Source organism: Papilio xuthus, unplaced genomic scaffold, assembly GCF_000836235.2.
Source record: "Papilio xuthus unplaced genomic scaffold, Pxut_1.1 DF825946.1, whole genome shotgun sequence".
Taxonomy (NCBI): domain Eukaryota; kingdom Metazoa; phylum Arthropoda; class Insecta; order Lepidoptera; family Papilionidae; genus Papilio; species Papilio xuthus.
The window spans coordinates 10,455,629-10,474,638 of record NW_013532703.1 but is presented as its reverse complement, the minus strand read 5'-3'; the positions used below and the strand labels follow the sequence as shown (position 1 = coordinate 10,474,638).

General features: G+C 37.5%; 3 protein-coding genes across 8 annotated transcripts in view; 1 reads left to right on the top strand and 2 right to left on the bottom strand.

The window, feature by feature from the left end:
• Positions 1-10,129, bottom strand: part of LOC106123889 (A disintegrin and metalloproteinase with thrombospondin motifs 7) — a 14,758-nt gene extending 4,629 nt beyond the window's left edge. The window contains exons 1-10 of the mRNA XM_013320302.1: positions 8,746-10,129; positions 5,657-5,817; positions 2,556-2,727; positions 2,014-2,334; positions 1,699-1,907; positions 1,294-1,485; positions 1,026-1,154; positions 609-726; positions 354-521; positions 3-59 (exon numbers count right to left, since the gene is read on the bottom strand). Of these exons, the coding sequence (XP_013175756.1) occupies positions 3-59; positions 354-521; positions 609-726; positions 1,026-1,154; positions 1,294-1,485; positions 1,699-1,907; positions 2,014-2,334; positions 2,556-2,727; positions 5,657-5,817; positions 8,746-8,841 (1,623 nt within the window). The 5' untranslated portion in view covers positions 8,842-10,129. The remainder of the gene's footprint in view (positions 1-2; positions 60-353; positions 522-608; positions 727-1,025; positions 1,155-1,293; positions 1,486-1,698; positions 1,908-2,013; positions 2,335-2,555; positions 2,728-5,656; positions 5,818-8,745) is intronic.
• Positions 10,130-11,087: 958 nt separating this feature from the next.
• LOC106124274 (uncharacterized) lies at positions 11,088-13,206 on the top strand. Its single transcript, XM_013320753.1, has 2 exons — positions 11,088-11,833; positions 12,212-13,206. Exons 1-2 carry the CDS (start codon positions 11,677-11,679, stop codon positions 13,111-13,113), a joined length of 1,059 nt encoding a protein of 352 aa, XP_013176207.1. The 5' UTR covers positions 11,088-11,676; the 3' UTR covers positions 13,114-13,206.
• Positions 13,207-14,877: 1,671 nt separating this feature from the next.
• The window catches only part of 14-3-3zeta (tyrosine 3-monooxygenase/tryptophan 5-monooxygenase activation protein zeta), a 5,615-nt gene continuing 1,482 nt past the window's right edge, over positions 14,878-19,010 (bottom strand). For 3 of the 6 annotated variants that reach the window (XM_013320760.1, XM_013320756.1, XM_013320759.1), the window contains exons 2-5: positions 17,535-17,870; positions 16,669-16,792; positions 16,379-16,542; positions 15,369-15,805 (exon numbers count right to left, since the gene is read on the bottom strand). In XM_013320760.1, the coding sequence (XP_013176214.1) occupies positions 15,650-15,805; positions 16,379-16,542; positions 16,669-16,792; positions 17,535-17,834 (744 nt within the window). In that variant the 5' untranslated portion in view covers positions 17,835-17,870 and the 3' untranslated portion in view covers positions 15,369-15,649. 6 annotated transcript variants of the gene reach the window in all.

Genomic DNA, 19,010 nt, shown 5'->3' with positions numbered 1-19,010 from the left:
ACCGGGCTGTCCGCCTCCGGCGACTGCTCCGCCGCCACGCATTCCCCGCCTTGACACCACTACACATTTACAATACAAAATTTAAAAAAAAGTAATATAATCTAAAACAAAAATCACTATAATATGAAATGCATTGTTTTGTAATGTCTACATCAAAAGACTATATTTTGATAGGTATCTGGAAAGCTAAAAGAAGTAGCTGTGTTGGTTGCACATGGAGAAATTCCTCCATGTAGCTAATTCTAGATTGAATGTAACTATCCTTGTAGAAATGTTACGGCCGTACCGAGTTTCTTTTCTGTGTAAGTGTTAATTGTAAATTTTGTGTTTGCAGTAAGGATGGACACAGGCACCTTGCGCAGTCCGCAGGGCGTGCCGGGCAGCGCCGGGCCAGCGTAGTAGAAGCCGAGGCGGTGCGGCGAGCGGCACGTCAGCTGCGCGCACTGCGCCGCGCTGCCTCCGCCTCTCCCGCCACTTCCGCTCTCCTCCACCGGCGCCGCGTCCACGTCCCGCAGCAGCACCTGCAATAAACAATACATAACATCATCAATACGAAGTCAACAAAGCGGAAAAGACCTTGTATGTCGGGTAACTACATGTATTCGTACCTCGCACTGCTTCTTAGCATCCCACACAATCCCCGGGGCGCCGCCGAAGCGCTCGTGGTGGAGCTGTTCAGGTATGTCTTCGTCATCGTCGGAGCCGTCTAATAGACACGTTGCCCATCTGAAATTAAGCAAAATAATAAGCGGATAAGAGGTGAAATAGTATTGTATCGTAGAAGTTATTTTAAATTTTTCCTATGGGTCAATCCTATTTTTTGACAGAGATAAACTTGAATTAACTTGAGTACTAACTAATTTATTTTCTTCCGTGCTGGCATCAGACCTGTTCCACAACTTATCATGAAGTGACGAGTGAGTGAGTGAGTTTCTAAGACGTCGAATCATCCTTAAATCACTGTAGTTTCTTGTACAAAAGCTTAAAGTGGTGGTTGTGGGAGCAAAGTAACTTGTGTATCTTACTGAAGGTCTGCGGCAACCTTTGCGCTGCAGCGGGACCAGGAAGCCTCGCCGTGCGTGCCGCGTGAAGGCGACATTATGTAGCCATCTCGCGCGCACGCATTGCCCGTGCCGTCGTGATGCATACCCAGACTGCAACATAACAATACCAATAAATAGTATACGAAATAGACCGACATTTGTGCATGCGGCTTGATTTTTATAGTCAATAACCTAAACTGCAAATTTGCTATGGAAAAATTGTCAGGAAAAAAATATAAAATAAACCGACTTGTGTCCTATCTCATGCGCGAGTATGTAAACAGAGGTGAACCCAGCTGAGGGGTAGGGGCGGCCCAGCAGGTCGCTGGCACCGAACTCGGAGACAACGCAGGCGTGCGCCGGCAGACACACGCCGCCCACCGGCGCCAGGCCCATCGTCACTCCGTTACGGCGACCGCCTTCCTCCGAGTAAAAGTCCAACCTGCAAATCATAACATTTTTCATGTTCATTTCCTGAAGACAATTTTGCCACTAGTAAGTGCTTACTTTAGCTGACTACATTTCGAGATATATTCAAATATTGTTTTCGAAGGCCTAGCAGAATGATTGTGGATGAGTTTTTAGAAATCAGCGAGGGTGTGGAAGATGGAATGATAAAAAGGAACCTTATATATTAAAATAAACATATATTAACCCGGATAGTAAAAGTGCCATATCCCAATGCTGAGGATCATCATCGTCGTCGACATTCAATGACTTTTGGTACGCGCAGAATGAATCGAGCAGACGCCCTCTCTCGGCGTACGGCGGCAACTCGCTGGGTTGTGAGCGCAGCAGTGTCAGCCGCACCAACGACAGCTGGATCCTGGTTCCCAATGAAGCATGGTGGTATAAAGCTTGGACCTGAAGTGATTGCATGATTTTATTAATCCCAATGATACGTTGAGATTCTCTTTCCAATTATTTAATATGTGTGACCGTTATTGTTATTCCATTTATCAGAACTTACTCCATTGATGTATGCGAGTAGCATATCACGAAGATCACCTTCATTATGGTTAAGGAAGGGATGGAAGAGTTTGTAGCCGGCTTCGTCAAGAAACAGGGCTATTTCTATAGTGTACTTGGAGGGCAAGTTGGCGTGCAACCGAGGCTGACGCGGCCGCCGCACTCGCGGGCGAATGTACTGCGCGTCCCCGGCTGAGACGGGGGGCGGGGGCGCGCGCCGAATCACGTGGGCTCGGCGCCCGCCGCCATCTTGTGCACGACCCGCGCCGTGAGGCAAAGGACGCACTTCGTATGTCGAATTATCAGTCACTATTAATCCATGCTGAAATTAAACAACATTATTTATTAAAGGAATGAAGAATATTTATTTGTACTTGTACTTTTTCTTAATTATCTAGTATGGTATTCGTTACCACAAACTTGGGTGAGACCGAGAATTTGAGATAGAAAACTGATTACCCTTAGAATAACTTTAATTGTGCAATTGTAAATCTTCTTATTCTTCTATTTGCATTAAATATACATGTATAAAATTATACTAACAAGCGCATGATCTCTACAAGCAGAAAACGCGGCAACAGTGTTGGGTCCGGCATGCAGGTAATGGCAAGAAGTGTCGATGGACGACAGAGGCGCCTCTTCCCCGTTTTCTGACCACACAGCAAACTGCGGTGACACCAGCCCGCGGTTGGGTAGCAATCGTAAGTCAAAGCTCCTGTAATGTATACACATCTATATTGAAAAAGTAATCACATGTTTGTTAAATTCGTTTAGACGCTATTTCAGAAACTTGGAAAGAAACCGTTTACTTTAATGATAATTTTATTACACGAGTATTACATAACTTTCAAATATACAACAAAGTTTTATTTAGTTTCGTGTGCTTTACATACTAATGTGAGTATTCGAACTAAGATGACAAGGCCTTTTGTTAGTTTAAGCTTCATAGACCAATTTATATCAATAAGCTAACCCAAACGTAGACATTAAATTGAAACAGGACAATTAACCGCTCAACGCTTTATTCAACTGTTCTATTAATAGCATTGTATTGTATTAATTTTATTTGCATAGGAAACATAATTTAAAAACATTGATGTCTTTTTGTTTTGCTGGAGTTTAATCAGGTCAGTTGGTAAAGGATAAAGGGACGATTAAACATGAATATGTGTCAACGGAAACTGTTATTTGATTTGAACACTGTCTTCATACAATACTGCAAGCTGATGACGTTATTTTTTTGTCGCAATCTTGTACTGTCCTGTTATAGTTCTACCATTGGAAAACTATTCATCTTCTTCGAGATTAAATATTACCTGATCAATTGCATTCGTAACTTAAATAAAAACATGTCATGCCGGTTGATACGTATATACGTAAAATCTTTCCATATTTTGACTAAGAGTATTCAAAATGCAATTAAAATATATTTGCTTAACTTATACATTTGTAGGGTAATTAAATTAAAGCACAAAAATCAATGGAAGATAATTTAATAAGTAGACTTTTAACCTCAAATGTTAATCTACGTAATTTTTCGTAGATATGTGCTAATTGTAACCACTTTTTGACATTTTAAACGTTGAAAATTTCTACAGATGTGCCGTGCAAATATTATACGATAGTAAAAATGGCTTACTCTCGCTTAAAAACTTAACACATCGCTTTGGACTTAATGTTACTAATTGAAGTACTAAAAACTTTACATTAAGAGTTGACAATTTATTGACAAAGTTAGTTTTAACTTAAATATTCGAGCTCTTCGTTCTAAAGTTTTAATAAAGTCTAATGTTTCTAAGCAGTTCTTATGCAATGACTCGATAATGTTTTCCCGCAATATCTTAATCAGAGCTAGTCCCTAACTATAAATATTTTTATTCGACCACTGTATGACTGATCTTTGTCTATATGTAAAGTTCATATTGCAATCTAGGTATAATTACTGTGCATTTCCACTGCACCTTTATAAAAACATTTTGCTCTATATGTGTTTTTTCAAAGATAACAAGGTGAATGATAATATGATATTGTATGATTGTATGGGCAGTGGAAACATAGGCTTACGAGATTAACACCAACTACTCTTACTAATATTATAACTGCGAAAGTTTAGATGGATGGATGGATATTTGTTAGACGGTATCTCCAAAACGGCTCAACGAATCTTGAAGAAATTTAGCATAGATGTAAAACATAGTCTGGCTACTATTAAGGTTCTTTTTATTAGGGACAGAGTCGCGGGCGATAGCTAATGTTTCATATTTATCAATGTCACGTATGTATTAGTTTTCTTAAGCCCTCCCCTTGCTACCAAACAAATAAAGTCAACGAACAGGATCCTACTTATCAATAAATAAATAAAGATAAATTTTGTCACATCCGGGGATTTAGAAATGGCTGTTTTTATACCAAATACAAATTAAAAAAAAAAAAAAAAACAAATCATTTCCGGTGTAAGAAAAAAGATTGAAATCAAAATATAAATTTTAGATTTCAACGTTTTAAAATTATGTGCACTATTTAAAATTAATCTTTCGTCTATTAAAACGTGGTAACTAACTGATGCTTACTGTTAAAATAAAACCATCTTAAATTGGAAACAAACTTACAAAAAGAAATACTAAACTTTTTCTTTACAAAAAACTTATAAACACTTTCTTTCGGCAGAATATTGAAACGAAAATTTTGCGTAATCAAACTGAACGGGCAAAAACGCTATTCTACGTTATTCATCAGTAAAATGAAGAATCACTTATAAAAGAATAGAAAGTGCACAAAAGTAATTTACAAAGAGTACCTACAAATATCACGAACACTCTTAATTTTTATAAAACGGAAAAGTTTAAAATCAATTGCTTTAAAACATAGAAAATTTGACTAAAGGAGATAAGTATAATATCGATAAAAATGATAAATAAAAACGCCCTACACTATACGCAAGTAAGCAAGTACTTAATTAAGCAAACTTTAACTTAAATTAAAACTTGATTGCCTCTACTAGCTTTAAAATAATAAAAACGTTTTTTTTAAATATTTGAAAGTATACTTTATAACGTATATTTGGTAGTATTAATAAAATAATAATAAATAAATAATGAAAATATAGAGCTGGTATGTGCCTATCATTCGCTTATTGTTTTGAAACTTGTGTAATATGAATAATAGAGGCTAGTTATATAACAAACATAACAGCGCACGGAACTGGGAATTGGAACGTGCCACGAACTGAATTGTAGTCATCTTGTGCGGTTTCAATCAAGTTTAATGTTAGTGCAGCTTAATCGCAATTTACGATATAAGTGGTCAAACAAAAACTCGTGACGTTTGTGGTCGAAATAAGGTTATGTAATTTTTGCAATCCGGTCTATGGAATGCTAGTACCTGCTAGAGTAGGTTGGTAGTCTTCTCCGTCTTAATTAATTTCGAAACTTGAAAGGAATCTGAGTCTTTCTTAGTTTTTCGAAAACCTTTTAAGATCTTTTTAAGGATTAAGAACATATTGACGTCTAATATTTTAATAATTATCCATACCCTTACAGTTGTCCAAGTTTATTCACCGCATCACAAACAATTTATTTTATTGCAGATCCATTCGCCACGAACGACTAGTCATCGACGAGATATGTTTTAGTTAAACAACTCACCGTCCGAAAGCGTCGAACTTGTAGGGCAGCGGCACATCGCGGTCGTCGGCGTCGCCTGCGGACTGTGCCTCGCGCGGCAGCAGTGCTGGCAGGTACACCAATTGCATCTCCGCCTCCCCCGCATCCTGCCCCTCAAACCAGCCTTGTAGCGGTAGGACCTCCTGACGACATGAGGCGATCAGTATTATTTGCTTGATGTTCGCACACGTATTCTTTCACGTCAGTGTGTGTGTGTGTGTTTAGCTAAAGTCACTCAGTCATGAAATCTAGTACGAGCAAATAAATGTAAATATCAAACCAAAACAACAAATACAACACGCGGACTCACACTGCGAGCCGTATGCTAATAACAAAATAAACGATCAGAGTAAAATCCTTGCGGAATAGAAAATATTTTATTGCTGTGTAAATTCCGTATAGCTCGTACTTAACATTATAAAAACAATCAAAGTATGTTAAGTGGTAAGTAATGACCGCGCTAAAGCAAACGGTGTATCTGGCTCAGACGAAAAGTGAGTTTATGATGAAGCAGAGTGTACGACGCGACGGCGGGGCTTGTGACAATACAATCGATGTAGGTATCAGGAACACTTCGGTAGTCGGTTAGATGATGAATGCTTTGTCGATCGAGGTCGCTGCCGGTGACATGACACGGGCGCCCGCGCAGCGTGGGCTGCAAATACATTGTCGAGACCTTCGTCGCATTCCCACGCTGCTTTATTGCTTCAATTAATGAGTACACTTTCGTTAATAGGTTCATTCTCAAATATTATCAAACAAGTGCTGTATGGAAATATTTTGTTCCATCTCATGCTTGAAAAAAACTGATCAGAAAAAGAAGACAATTTTGTGCTTATCACATTTAAAAAGAAAGAAAAAGTTTTATTTATCTTCTGTTAATTATACCGAACTGGGAAACTGATACGTTGCTCTTAAAACTGTACATCGAACAGGTTCACGATTTGTTAAACGTTTATCTAGGAAAATACAAATTACGGATATGAATTAAAACCTGGAAAGTCCACAATGTTTCGCGGAAATAAGTTTAGAAACTACGATATAATTATTTATTGATAGAGTGAAATTTCGTGGAACTAATTTGCTTTTATTCTCCGTTGTAAATAGAGAAAAAAAAGGTTGATTGATGAATCACTCGCCACCGTGAATACCTGACGGGTAATTGTAACAAGGCTTATCGCAGTGGACGTTGATGGGTTTGGAGTGGAAGATCGCCGACCTTGTTAGATAGCGCAAGAGAAACCCAAAACAGGTGACTCAGTCCAGTATAGTCTCCACATTAGCGGACGCTAGTGAAGTAAAGGGGAAAGTAAAACGTAGAACAACTATTTGTTTTACCATTACGGATGTAACAATAGCTTCCTAACATTACTCGAATGACAAAATACGTTAAGTTACGCCAGTGTCCAGTTAAGTCATTAAGTTTGGAATTCAAGTGTCCGTGTTAGACGGTCCCGGAGAATGAAAGTTAACCATCATCTCAGTTGCAACCGAGCCTCACGTCCCGACGACACGGCTACAATAAAGAACGTATTGTGAATCATCGAGAGCCGATTGAAAAACCATAAGTACGTGACATTTACGCTTGTGTAACTCGCTACGTGATCGAGTGCGGTAAAGACAAAGCACCATTGTATTACGTAATATAATTGCCAAAATAAAATTATACTCGACCACATGAAAAATCAAAAATAAGTGAAAGTAATTTTGACAATATTTATACATTTAGAAGTACCGTTTAGATCTACATTATCCGCAATGGTTAACCAACAAAAGGAGATATAATTGTTATTGTCCTTTTACAATACAACAAATTAATCCGACCAAATAAAAATGTCGCTTATGAGTATAACAAAACAGTTAACCTAAATATGTTAATAATTTATAGCCACGTTAATTTTACTTTAATTAAAATGATTGTGTTTACGATCTACTCATTTCTCTCTCTAATAAAAAAAACAATTTTGTTAAACATTATTTTAAAACAAAAAGACAAATATCACTGACTACCTAGTACAACTCGTTTTTAACACAAACAGGGGTTTTGTAAAGCCCAATTTTTAATATGCCTTTTAATATTAATAAGATTAAAAAAATAATTTAATTATTAAACTGATACAAAATCTATAGACATAGTAGATCCGGAGTACCTATGTACTTACTACTTACATTTATACAATGCCACATTATGCAGAAAATTTTCCTTCTTTTAAATATATATAAATAATTTTTATAACGTTAATACATTATTTATCATGTTTTTGTTTTATTTTCAATTTTAACATTATACAAATTCATTCATTTTGTTAAAATAAACAAAAAGATTGAGGATAAAGTTCATTGTTTTATGCAATATTACATATGCATTATAAGTTTACAAATGTGTTTTTGTCGAAGAAATATTTAAGACAACAGGAAATGTCTTTGTTTTCTTTGTGCCCGTTACAACACATAATGATTCATGTGTTCACTGAGAACTGGCTGTTTGTTTTTTTCTTTTTTTGAAGACTCATCAACGATCTTGAATCTTTTTAAAGTAGGTACAAAGTATTTGATATCTTTGATCTAAATTACAATTGTAAAACTATAAAAACATAACGGCACAAAATTAATGTAAGTAGACGCCATTTATATTCAGTTTAAATTATATGCATTAACACATACGTCTTATCACAATTGGAGTAGGCGGAGTTCTTTGCTATTCGTTAAGCAAAAACGTCCACTGATAATTGAAGTTACTTCACCTGACTTCACTTACAACGTAATAATTTTACTAGAAAATTTAAATTTGAACAAATTCATTATTTAATAGAATATTTAGAATTTTATTATCATTACAGTTTCCGTAAATATATCGCGAAATCTAAGTTACTAAGTAATTAACTCGACGGCAATGGATTCATTTTTATATATATATTTTATAACTTTATGATTAACACAAACACAAACCAAATTACACGTAAAAAATTAAATAATAATGGAAAACACAAGCATACAAAGACATGAAACATTAATGTAAAAGCTTATTTGCATATCCGCCCGCCCTAACGATTATATGTTTGCATACTCACAGGAAAACGCGCAGGCGTAGTAGCGCGTAGAGCGCACAGCAATACAACGAGCGCCGAGTGACCTCGAGCCATGGCCGCCCTGCCGCCCTCCGACATCACAGCGCACACGCCACCAGGCAAATCCGCTCACCTCACACGCCACAACGCTTATAAACACGGAAGTATGCAGGTGCTTTGAATATCGGATATGCAGTGATGCGACGCCGCGCCGGAGATTAGAACGCGTACGTATGCCTCGGCCGCTACTGAACAAGCATTGCGTGCCCCCGGTGAATACCTTTCGCACCTCCGAGAGAAAGTCGAAGGAAAGTGCAGATTTTGGCTGCCGAGTGGCAGCGCCCACGCGCCTCCCCCGACCACCATTGTCATTTGTCGCCTGCGGCCCATCCGTCACTCCAGCACCCGTCGATGATCGATCACTAATAAACATAATCAAATTATTTAACAAATTATCAATAAAAATATAGCCAGCACTAATGAGAAAATAAGATAAATCGTAAAAGCATAATACTTGAAACGTTTAATATATGAAATCTACACTAATCTCCTAGTAATCAATTAACGGCTATAGTTGCGGCAAATACCTAACCAACCTACAATCTACAATCATTATAATCTACACAACTAGACCTAAGCAAACATTTAAAAACAAATATCAAGACCCAAATTGATATAGAAATAGTGTTTACTTGAACAAAATATACATTTACGAAAATACGGAATCCTTAAAGAATAATAATTAAGCACAGTTTGCAAATTATTAGCATATTAAAGATGTTTCCCACATGCATGTTGCATAATTTCTTGGAAGAGTTATCGTTAGAAGATATAACAAGTGCAGTACGACCCGCATGCACTGCATTTAACATTATTTATATAATTAATTTATTAAGTACAGTCAATGCACCCATTTCATTTATTCAATGCCAAATATGCTAAATAATTTACATACAAAAGACTCTAACCTATACGAAAGAGAGACTATATGAAAAAAAATTCACCGAAAAAAAGGGAAGGAGAAGGTTTTTGAACGGCATCTTTACAAATACACGAAATTATGAACAAAGTATTTTGTACGATTTGCAAAACAAGGAAGATTAACTTCCGCACACATTTGGTATAATTTCCGCAAGTCTTCTTATTCAATTTTACTTGATTTTGATGTGGCACTTTTACAAATGTTGCCCATGGTAACATCGATCGATAAGAACGAGTACCTTCAAGTTATTATTAATACGCTACATTTTCCTCATCCGCTCTCTCTACATATATTGTTAAGCTCTCTTAGTTTACCATCGTCAATTTTGATTATGCAACTGATAAAAACACTACAAATATCGATGAATTTACGTTAATTCAAGCCAGGCAAGTGCTAATTACTAAGCTTAATTAAAATAATATATTATATAATAATTTTACGGATTCATAATAAACAAATATCAATTATTTACCTACCAATAGCTAATTTAAGAAGCACCCAATCATTTAACAAGCCTATTGTTGGCGTTGTATTATTAGTTTTGAGTCCTAGTATTTTTTTAAAACAAGTTTATAATATAATTTCTAGTAAAAATTGTAATTCTTCTAATAAGTTTATTCATATGAAACACAGTTAAAATTACACGACATTCGGACATTGTTTTAAAACGAGGTTAAAGACAACATTTCTAATGTTGTGATAGTAGGTTTCCGAAATTCGATCTATAAGCCCTAAGCTACCTTAGTTTCTGAAATGCAATTTTGACAAATAAATAACAAATTACTTATACCGAAAGTAGTTTAGGTGATGCATGTTTAAACGAAAGACATACTCTTTTATAATCACGTTAACGTTCACAATATCGAGCACCGGCGGCCAAAGGGTTAAGCACGTGGTAATCTAAACAGTGCCTTACTGTATTTTTGGAGTAATACAGTTGGTTTCCAATGGTCTCGTACTTTGACAATCTAAATAAAAGGATTCTAATTAACTTTATAACGTTAGTTTGAAAAAAAATGCCTTATTGTACATCTATACAGAATAATAATATTTTCTTATCTTAGTAAAGACCGATGCAGTTCCTTTTCTGGTAGCAAAACAACTGAAAGGATATTTACCGTCGGAAGAAATATGCAGACGCTTGTGTATACAGAAGACAATAGTCAATCACACTCATGTAAGTTCAGAGGAACATTCTTTGCCTTTATTTACCTTAAAATAATAATAGCAACAACTCATGAATAGTGAAAGAAAACTATTTGTAAAAACAATTACGCAACGATTAATAGAAGCAATTTATGTCTTAAAACCTAAACTCTCAAGACACGTTAGTTTTGATAAGTTTATAGAATATTAAAATCAAGATGTGCGAGTGGGAATTTTTTCAATGGTTCAAAAGATATAAAAATTAGTGATATGAATATTTTTAATGTCTCCTGTTGAACAATTTCAGACATATTTATACTGACAATAAATAATTATAACCGAATACATGCGATTTGAATGTCAAATCATGCGACTGGTAAGCCATCATAACGGTCACCGGTCGTTCGGCGACATCCGCAGGTAGCGTGCTGCGCTGCGGGTGTTGAATGATAATGAAGAGAACTGCAGCCCTTATTATTAATATTCGCACACATTCACATGCAAACTTAGCGCAGTTCCTCTCTAGTAATGAAACGTTCAGTGTCGCCGAGGCGCGCGTCGCACGACGGCTACGGCCTAAATTAAGCTTCATCCTTTTACAGTAACACGACCAGTAAGAGGAGTAGTGTATGATACGCACAGTTTAGTTGTGGACACTGGCTAGGGTGTGCGTACTGTGTGGCACATGTTCCCGATGTGGTGATTCACTAGCGACGTCGAAAAAAAAAACAGGACGGCGGGAAGGCAAGCGAGGAGCGAGGCAGCGAAAGTCATTGATCCCGCCACGCTCCCCGAGGGCCGACGCCATGGCTGAGCTCGCGGAGGCAGAGGCAGAGTGGGGCGCATCGCCGGAGCAACTGGTGCGGCCGCTCGCGCTCGCAGTGTGCGCCGCGCCCGTCGCCGGCGCCGCCGCTCTAACACATTGCGCGCTCCTCGCCTCCCTGCTCAAGCGATCAACCAATGGTACATTTTTAAATTACGATCCTATATTAAGTAATAATCTTATAATTTTGATATTTGTACCTAAAATAAAATAATAAATTTTTATACAATACAACTATGTTTTGTTAAAACTTATCGGTTATTATTAAAAAAAAAACAAATTAAATTCTCCGTATTTAAACTTAATGTTTTTTTATCGATACAAGAGTTTGCTTCATAGTAGACATGAATGTCACTGAATTAATTTTAACCATAATTGAAAAATAACCTGAAACAGATCAATAACAAGTACAGGCCTGTTTTTGATCAGGATGTCGCTGTAATATTGAAGGGAACGCAATCGTAAAACCAGGCAATTAAAGATCAACAAACGATTAATATTGTTTTTCTTTTTTTCAGGTCTATTTTACATACTTATACAATTAGCCATTGCCGATTTATTACTGCTGGGAACAACCATTGCACCAGAGCTATGGTCTTACAACGCAAGAACGTGGCAATTTGGAAGAAGTGCGTGCATTGCCTACCGCGGCCTTAATGTATTTGCAACAACGGCATCTTTATATTTAATAACTACAATAGCACTTCATTCTTTGGCAACAGCAAGTTTGGAAGAAAAACAAGCACGTCAAAGCTCCAGCAAGAGAGATGATCTTGATGACGACGATGAAATTAGATCTTCGCGACACAGTCTGGTGACCAGCGATACGTCAACACCACCTCGTACGATGAACGTTGATTATCGTTTAACTAATAGCAAAATACGGATTGCTCCTCCTGTAGTTTTCGTGTGGGTTTTATCTGCATCGCTAAGCGTGCCGGATTTTGTTTTAGCGACTACTGTCCATTTAGATCATAATGTAGTGTTATGCACGCTTGTGGACACGAGTCATAGGATAAATATGCACTCATTATTAGCCATTTTCAACTTGTTCCTACCCATTGTTATTATGAGCACTGCCGCAATTTTAATTATGATAAAACTGAAAACCAAGAAAGGTCATTCACAGTTCGATGAAACCTTTCCAGCATTAAAGTTATCATTGTGTTTAATTTGTACTTATGTTGTGCTTTGTGCACCACGTTCCATCGTTGCGGTCTACAGTATGTACTCGACATCGACAGTTGAGAACGAATACGCAGTGGAACAACCCGGTTACGTTGTAGCGTTGGTGAACTTAGTATGTGTTTGCTTATATCTGGTGGCTAACGTAGTACGACCTCTTCTTTGTATAATTCTTCTACCGATATTAAGAAAAGTGTTCTTTTTCGGTTTGAAAAACTCCAATGTTGATGTTTGAAAAGGTTAATAGAATAAGACTGTGATACCATAATAGTATTTCTAATGCATTTGTCAATTTTACGTGTAAGAATAAAGTTTTATTTTTCTAAGACTGATAATAATTATTTTTATTTGAAAGCATAAGCTGAACCGCACTTGCGTCGCAATTTTCATTACACTGACATAGAGTAGCATCACGCACACCAAATGGCTTTTCAAAAATCGTCTTACGATGATGGATGATGCAAAATCCTGGTTTGACCCTCCAAATAGCTACGTATGATAGATACATCATTGATTCAATGGATAAGTATTTTTTAAGCTAAAAAAAAGGTACGATGAGATTTTTTGGGCTTAGCCTTATTTAAAATAAGGTCATTGTAGTCACAGATCTATGAATAAAATGTTTGCTTTTAAAATACGTCATCACTGTTATATCTACAAAAGAATCTTTACGACTTTGATGATATGGGTAAACAAGTAGTAACTATGGTATTCATTCTTATAGTGAACTATATTTGAAAAAATGTTGTTTATGGTTACTGTTAACTGACACGTTGAAGAAAAATTATCTCGGAATGAGCCATAGAAATGAGCTGAAAGTAAAAAAAAAACTAAAATACCAATCCAATGATGTAACACACGTAACTATTTGGGATAAGACCAGACTTTCGCATCGTCCTTTATATTAAACTACGAAACACTTCGGATTAGTCCAGTTTTCCCCCTGAAATGTAGCCCGTAGGGGTTAAGATGTCCAAGTATTCCCCCTGCGAAAATTCTGACATCATTTATAGTTTTGTACAATCGTACCAACAAATGATATTAAGAAGAATAATTCTCTATGCAAACAGAGCCGTGATTTATCGTTCTCGAGTTAGTATAAAGATTTAATTTTTATTTTATTGTTTGTATATGTTTATAACGATTTAATTAAGGAAAATATCCCAACACCTCGAGTCTTCAAGTAAAACCTAGTAAGTTTTGAATACTTGATTTTATTTCCAGGAAGAAGCCATAGATTTTATCTTGTTTATTGGAGTTATAATTTATATAAAAGTTGCTTCTTAAAAGTATATGAAATTTTATTTGTGAATAAATCACTTTTTGGTATTATTTATTGCATGTTCATGTAATTGTAATGTATACTGAACAATTTTAACAGCCCGACAATTTCCCAAATATTTTATGGTGGTCAAATACTGGTGTTGCCACAGTATACGTATTAGTGATGTGCCAATTCGATTTAACTCACCACAGACAATCCTGTTTTCTCCGAATATTTTCACTGGACTAGTGTAGTATAATTGCTACATAAATTACTATTCGTCTCATCAATATTATACACCATTGCAGAATTTCTTTTTATTTTCTGGTTTTCTAGCTAGTAGCTAACATTTTGAATATTGTTGGCGATTGAGTTTCCGTCTAAAATAACTGCCTAATAACTTCGTAGATTACTTATTTTAGAGATATCCGCGGAGACTTCTGGCTATGGCAATCAGTTTAACGTAGTATTCTAGATTTCCCACCCTTAAGATTTTGGTACTGTTTTTTTTTCTAATTAAATCGTGTTACTTATGACTGCGGCTTGATTTATTCATGTGATATTTACAATGGGGTATGATTTGAAAAGGTCTAAAACTTTGCCAATTGTCATCATGTTATAAAGGTTGCTTAGACGGTATATCGGTGATAATGGCGAAATGCGTTGCGTAGACAAACATCTTTTTGGGGTTAATAGGTGATGGTTTATTTAAATATTGGTTCTAAAACTAAAAAGTGTATTTAATACAAAAGTTTATTGGTGAAAACATGAAAAATATAATAGATTAATGGCTGATAAAATGCAGCAGAAATGTTACAATATTTGTCCATCACAAAAACTATTTTGCTAATAAATGCCTGAAAGTTCAGAATGCTAGTAATTAATCAGTGATGGGCACAACAAAATGGTTAATGTCAACATTTAGTTTCGCTTTGGTAATATTTAATATATATTTATATATAAAGGACATCACAAAAAACCACATAAAAGACACTAACAAGTTTTTTGTGCCCTAATTTCATACAGCCATTACAGATCGTGGATTTATAATGAAAATCTAAATTTTATTGGGTTACTGGGCGTAGGTTAACAATTTTATTATCTAATTGCATAATTTTAAAACATTCACCATCATGATCTCCTTCACTGCTGACATGCGGCGAGAGGAATGTTGCTTTGGGGCCGACCGGGCTGTCGAGTTCGTTTTAAATAATAAAGGAAAACACTTTTAACTTAAGAAACCGTAATTTTAATAACTTAAGTTATAAATATTTATATTCATCAGGTCAGCTCGATATCTGTAATCCAGTGTAAATACAGAAATACAAAACCGTCAAAGATGACACATAACATTTAATTTTAGACGGAACGAGAAGGTCCGCTGCGAACGACATGTTTAACATTTTTACAAGCGACGGCTGGCGGCGGGTGCCGCGCGGCGTTCTCGAATGTTACTCGCGAGTGACGACACCGATGAGAGTGCGGCGAGCTGCGCGCTAGCGGCGCTCTAGTTGTCGCCGCCCTCGGCCGGCTCGTCCCCGTCGCCCTGCGTGTCCGACGTCCACAGCGTCAGGTTGTCCCGCAGCAGCTGCATGATCAGCGTCGAGTCCTTGTACGAGTCCTCGTTAAGTGTGTCCAGCTCGGCGATCGCGTCGTCGAAAGCCTGCAACACAAACCCGTCTCACTCCCGCTCTACCCACTCCTACCATCTCAACTCGACAACAAACACATTCAACTTATAGTATATGTACACAAGTTAAATAAATATACACTCTTGATGCTGGCTGGATCGAGTATTAACATGTTAATCGCTTTACATGGCCATGCCGAGGCAAAATTAGTGAGTTTATTTTTAAGAAACATCTAAATTAGGTTGTATAAGTTTGATGTTCATGCAATCTGTTGGAGGGTGACTAGACGTGTACTAGTTAGTAGGGGATGCACGATCGATAGGTACACTGCAGATTGTTGTGCAATGAATAAACCTGTTTAGCTAAGTGGCACGCCCGCGCAGGGGAGTTGATAATCTCGTAATAGAATACGGAAAAGTTGAGCGCGAGACCGAGCCGGATGGGATGAGTCGGTTGCATTTTGGTCTTGGCGATGTCGAACGCCTCCTGGTAGGCCTTCTGCGAGTCCTCCACGACGGCTGGGGACAAGCGAGCGATTAGCGGCGCGCGTGCCCATCCTCGTGCCAGCCAGCACAGAGCCTATGCAAACTGACACAAATAATGACCTGTTTGGCGAGCTGACACGCCTTGTCTGGTGAATTTAATATCTCATAATAGAACACGGAGAAATTTAACGCCAGCCCGAGCCTTATTGGGTGTGTGGGCTGCATTTTTGCCTTGCTGATTTCGAAAGCATCCTGGTATGCTTTCTGTGAATCGTCTACAACAGCTGTAATTGTAAAGGGTTGTTAGAACTGACTTATTGTTTTATTAAGGACTTAATATTCATTATATCATTTACAAAAAATTTAAAAAAAAATATGTACATTGAAAGAACAATAAAAAAATTACTTACAATTTCTGGTTTCTCCTGTGGCCACTTCCGCCAGGTACCTGTAGTAATCTCCTTTCATTTTAAGGTAAAATACTTTGCTTTCTGGATTACTAGCCTTAGGGATTAGGTGTTTATCAAGTAAGCCCTGTAACAATTTTTAATCGGTTTAAATATATTTAAATTCAAATTACTGAAATATTTTGATTGTTATAAATATTTTAATTTATTTCAGTATAACTTCTTATACTATACTAATTTTCTAATACAATTGTAACTTAGTATTGAGAGAACATTTTATGATGCTGCAGTTACTGTTACGTAATAATTTGCTTAATAAAATCTCCTAAGTTCGGATTTTTTTTTAATTCAGTTGCGACTAGATATTAATAGTCCAATCGATACCGATGCACTTTCTCCTCTGATTACGTAAAAGCGACGACTAAAAACTCTACTGTACTAAATGCCGTAACGGAAAATCGACAAAAAATGCATCGGATAATCGGATGCCTAGAGATAGGGCAACGAACGAAGATGGGATGGTTGCGCGCGCAGTAGTGACGCGGCGCAATACGTCACGCCCCCGCCCCCGCTGCGCGCGCACGCCGCACCGCGCCCCAGCACGGCCGCGGCCGCCATGCGAGCCCAGCTACCTACTACGCTATAACGCCCATCATTAACATCAATATATAATTTGCGCACAAAATGACCGCGACGTTTGCATCACCCCTTAAATTGGCACCGTGCAAATATGGTGACGTCATCGCCGTAAGAAGGCTATGACTGCCATCAATCTATTTAACGCGGAAGGAATTCCGTAATATCCGCAGCGTAAAACAAATGAGATGGTGCTGAAAATAGTAAAGTCATAAATAAAATAAAATTCTTACCAAAACGTCGTAGCAGATTTCTCTGAGCTCTTTTTCTACTTTAACCCTATATTCTTTTGCCATCTGTTGTTTTCTTTCCGAACCTTCGGTTTTCTGTTCGATTGAGGAGATTACTCGCCATGATGACCGCCTGGCGCCCACCACGTTCTTGTAGGCGACGGAGAGCAGGTTTCGCTCTTCGTTGCTTAGCTCGACGCCGGTTTCCGTGACTTCCTTCATCGCGGCCGCCATGTCGTCGTACCGCTCCGCCTGCTCCGCCAACTTGGCGCGTTGCACCAGCTCCTCCTTGTCGACCGACATGGTTGGTGATCTGTGACAATTATATTACTGATGCCCCTGCAACAATTTAAACAAAAAGAAAATCAACCAATTGAAAAAGTAATTAAATCCCGGAATAAAATTAAAATATTCTCAGAAAGACTAATCGTTTGGAAGTCACTTTCACCGCAGTGAATCCAAAATGGGTATATGAGTCATCATGAAATGCGGCGCACCTTGGATGGAGGCTGTCGGGCGCACTGGCGCAATGTAAAAATTCAACGTAGCTCTAAGAGCGACCCTCACACCAAACGCGACATCGACCCGGCGTCCGTTCGGTTCGACAGCATCTCACAGACTCGGGTCACTGGCGAATATAACAAGGCACGCGCCGTCGCTGCGCCGCCTAGGCCACCGCCACTGCGCCAACTGTATTGATCCGGCGACGCGGGATAAACACTCCAGACGAAATACGACTAGCGCGACGCTTGCACCCCCCGCACCCCCCCTACACCCGGGCACCCGCCCTCGTGCACCACACCCGTCAGCCCGGCGCCAGCCCCCTCCCCGCCCCCACCCTCCATTACGCCCCTTATATTTCTATCGATACTTCGCCATATAGTAAAAGCCCTGTTGCTAAGGACCACTTTGACCTAACATTTCCATAAAAGAGCAAATTATTTTAACCCATAGTTCAGTGCACAGCCCAATCCATCCCACACACATTTAAATAGACAAAAAATAGATAATCAATACAATGAGTAAGTACACATTCATTAAAAAGGACATAAAAATTTTGAAACATCTGCCATGACATAGGTTGAGTAAATTAAATGACATAACTGGTACTCCTCCCTAGAGGTATTCCAGTGTAAAATTAATTTAATCTGTAACTGACTAAAATGACTTTATTTCAAATTTTACAATTTTCTATCAAAATTAAGTTAAAATGTTCAAATTTCATTTAATTTCAAAATTTCAATTATCAGTTTCCACTGATGAAATACTATTATGATTATATACAAGGGATCACTCTTGTTCACTTTAAAAAAAATGAAAATTTTACATTAAATATTTTCTAATTTCCACATTTTTGTCATTACTTTTGACATTATTATGTAAACAAGTCTGTTTAACACATGTTCTGAATTGGTGACATATTAAATTTTGAAATACCAATTACTGGAACATTATATTTCTATAAATTTATGATACTTT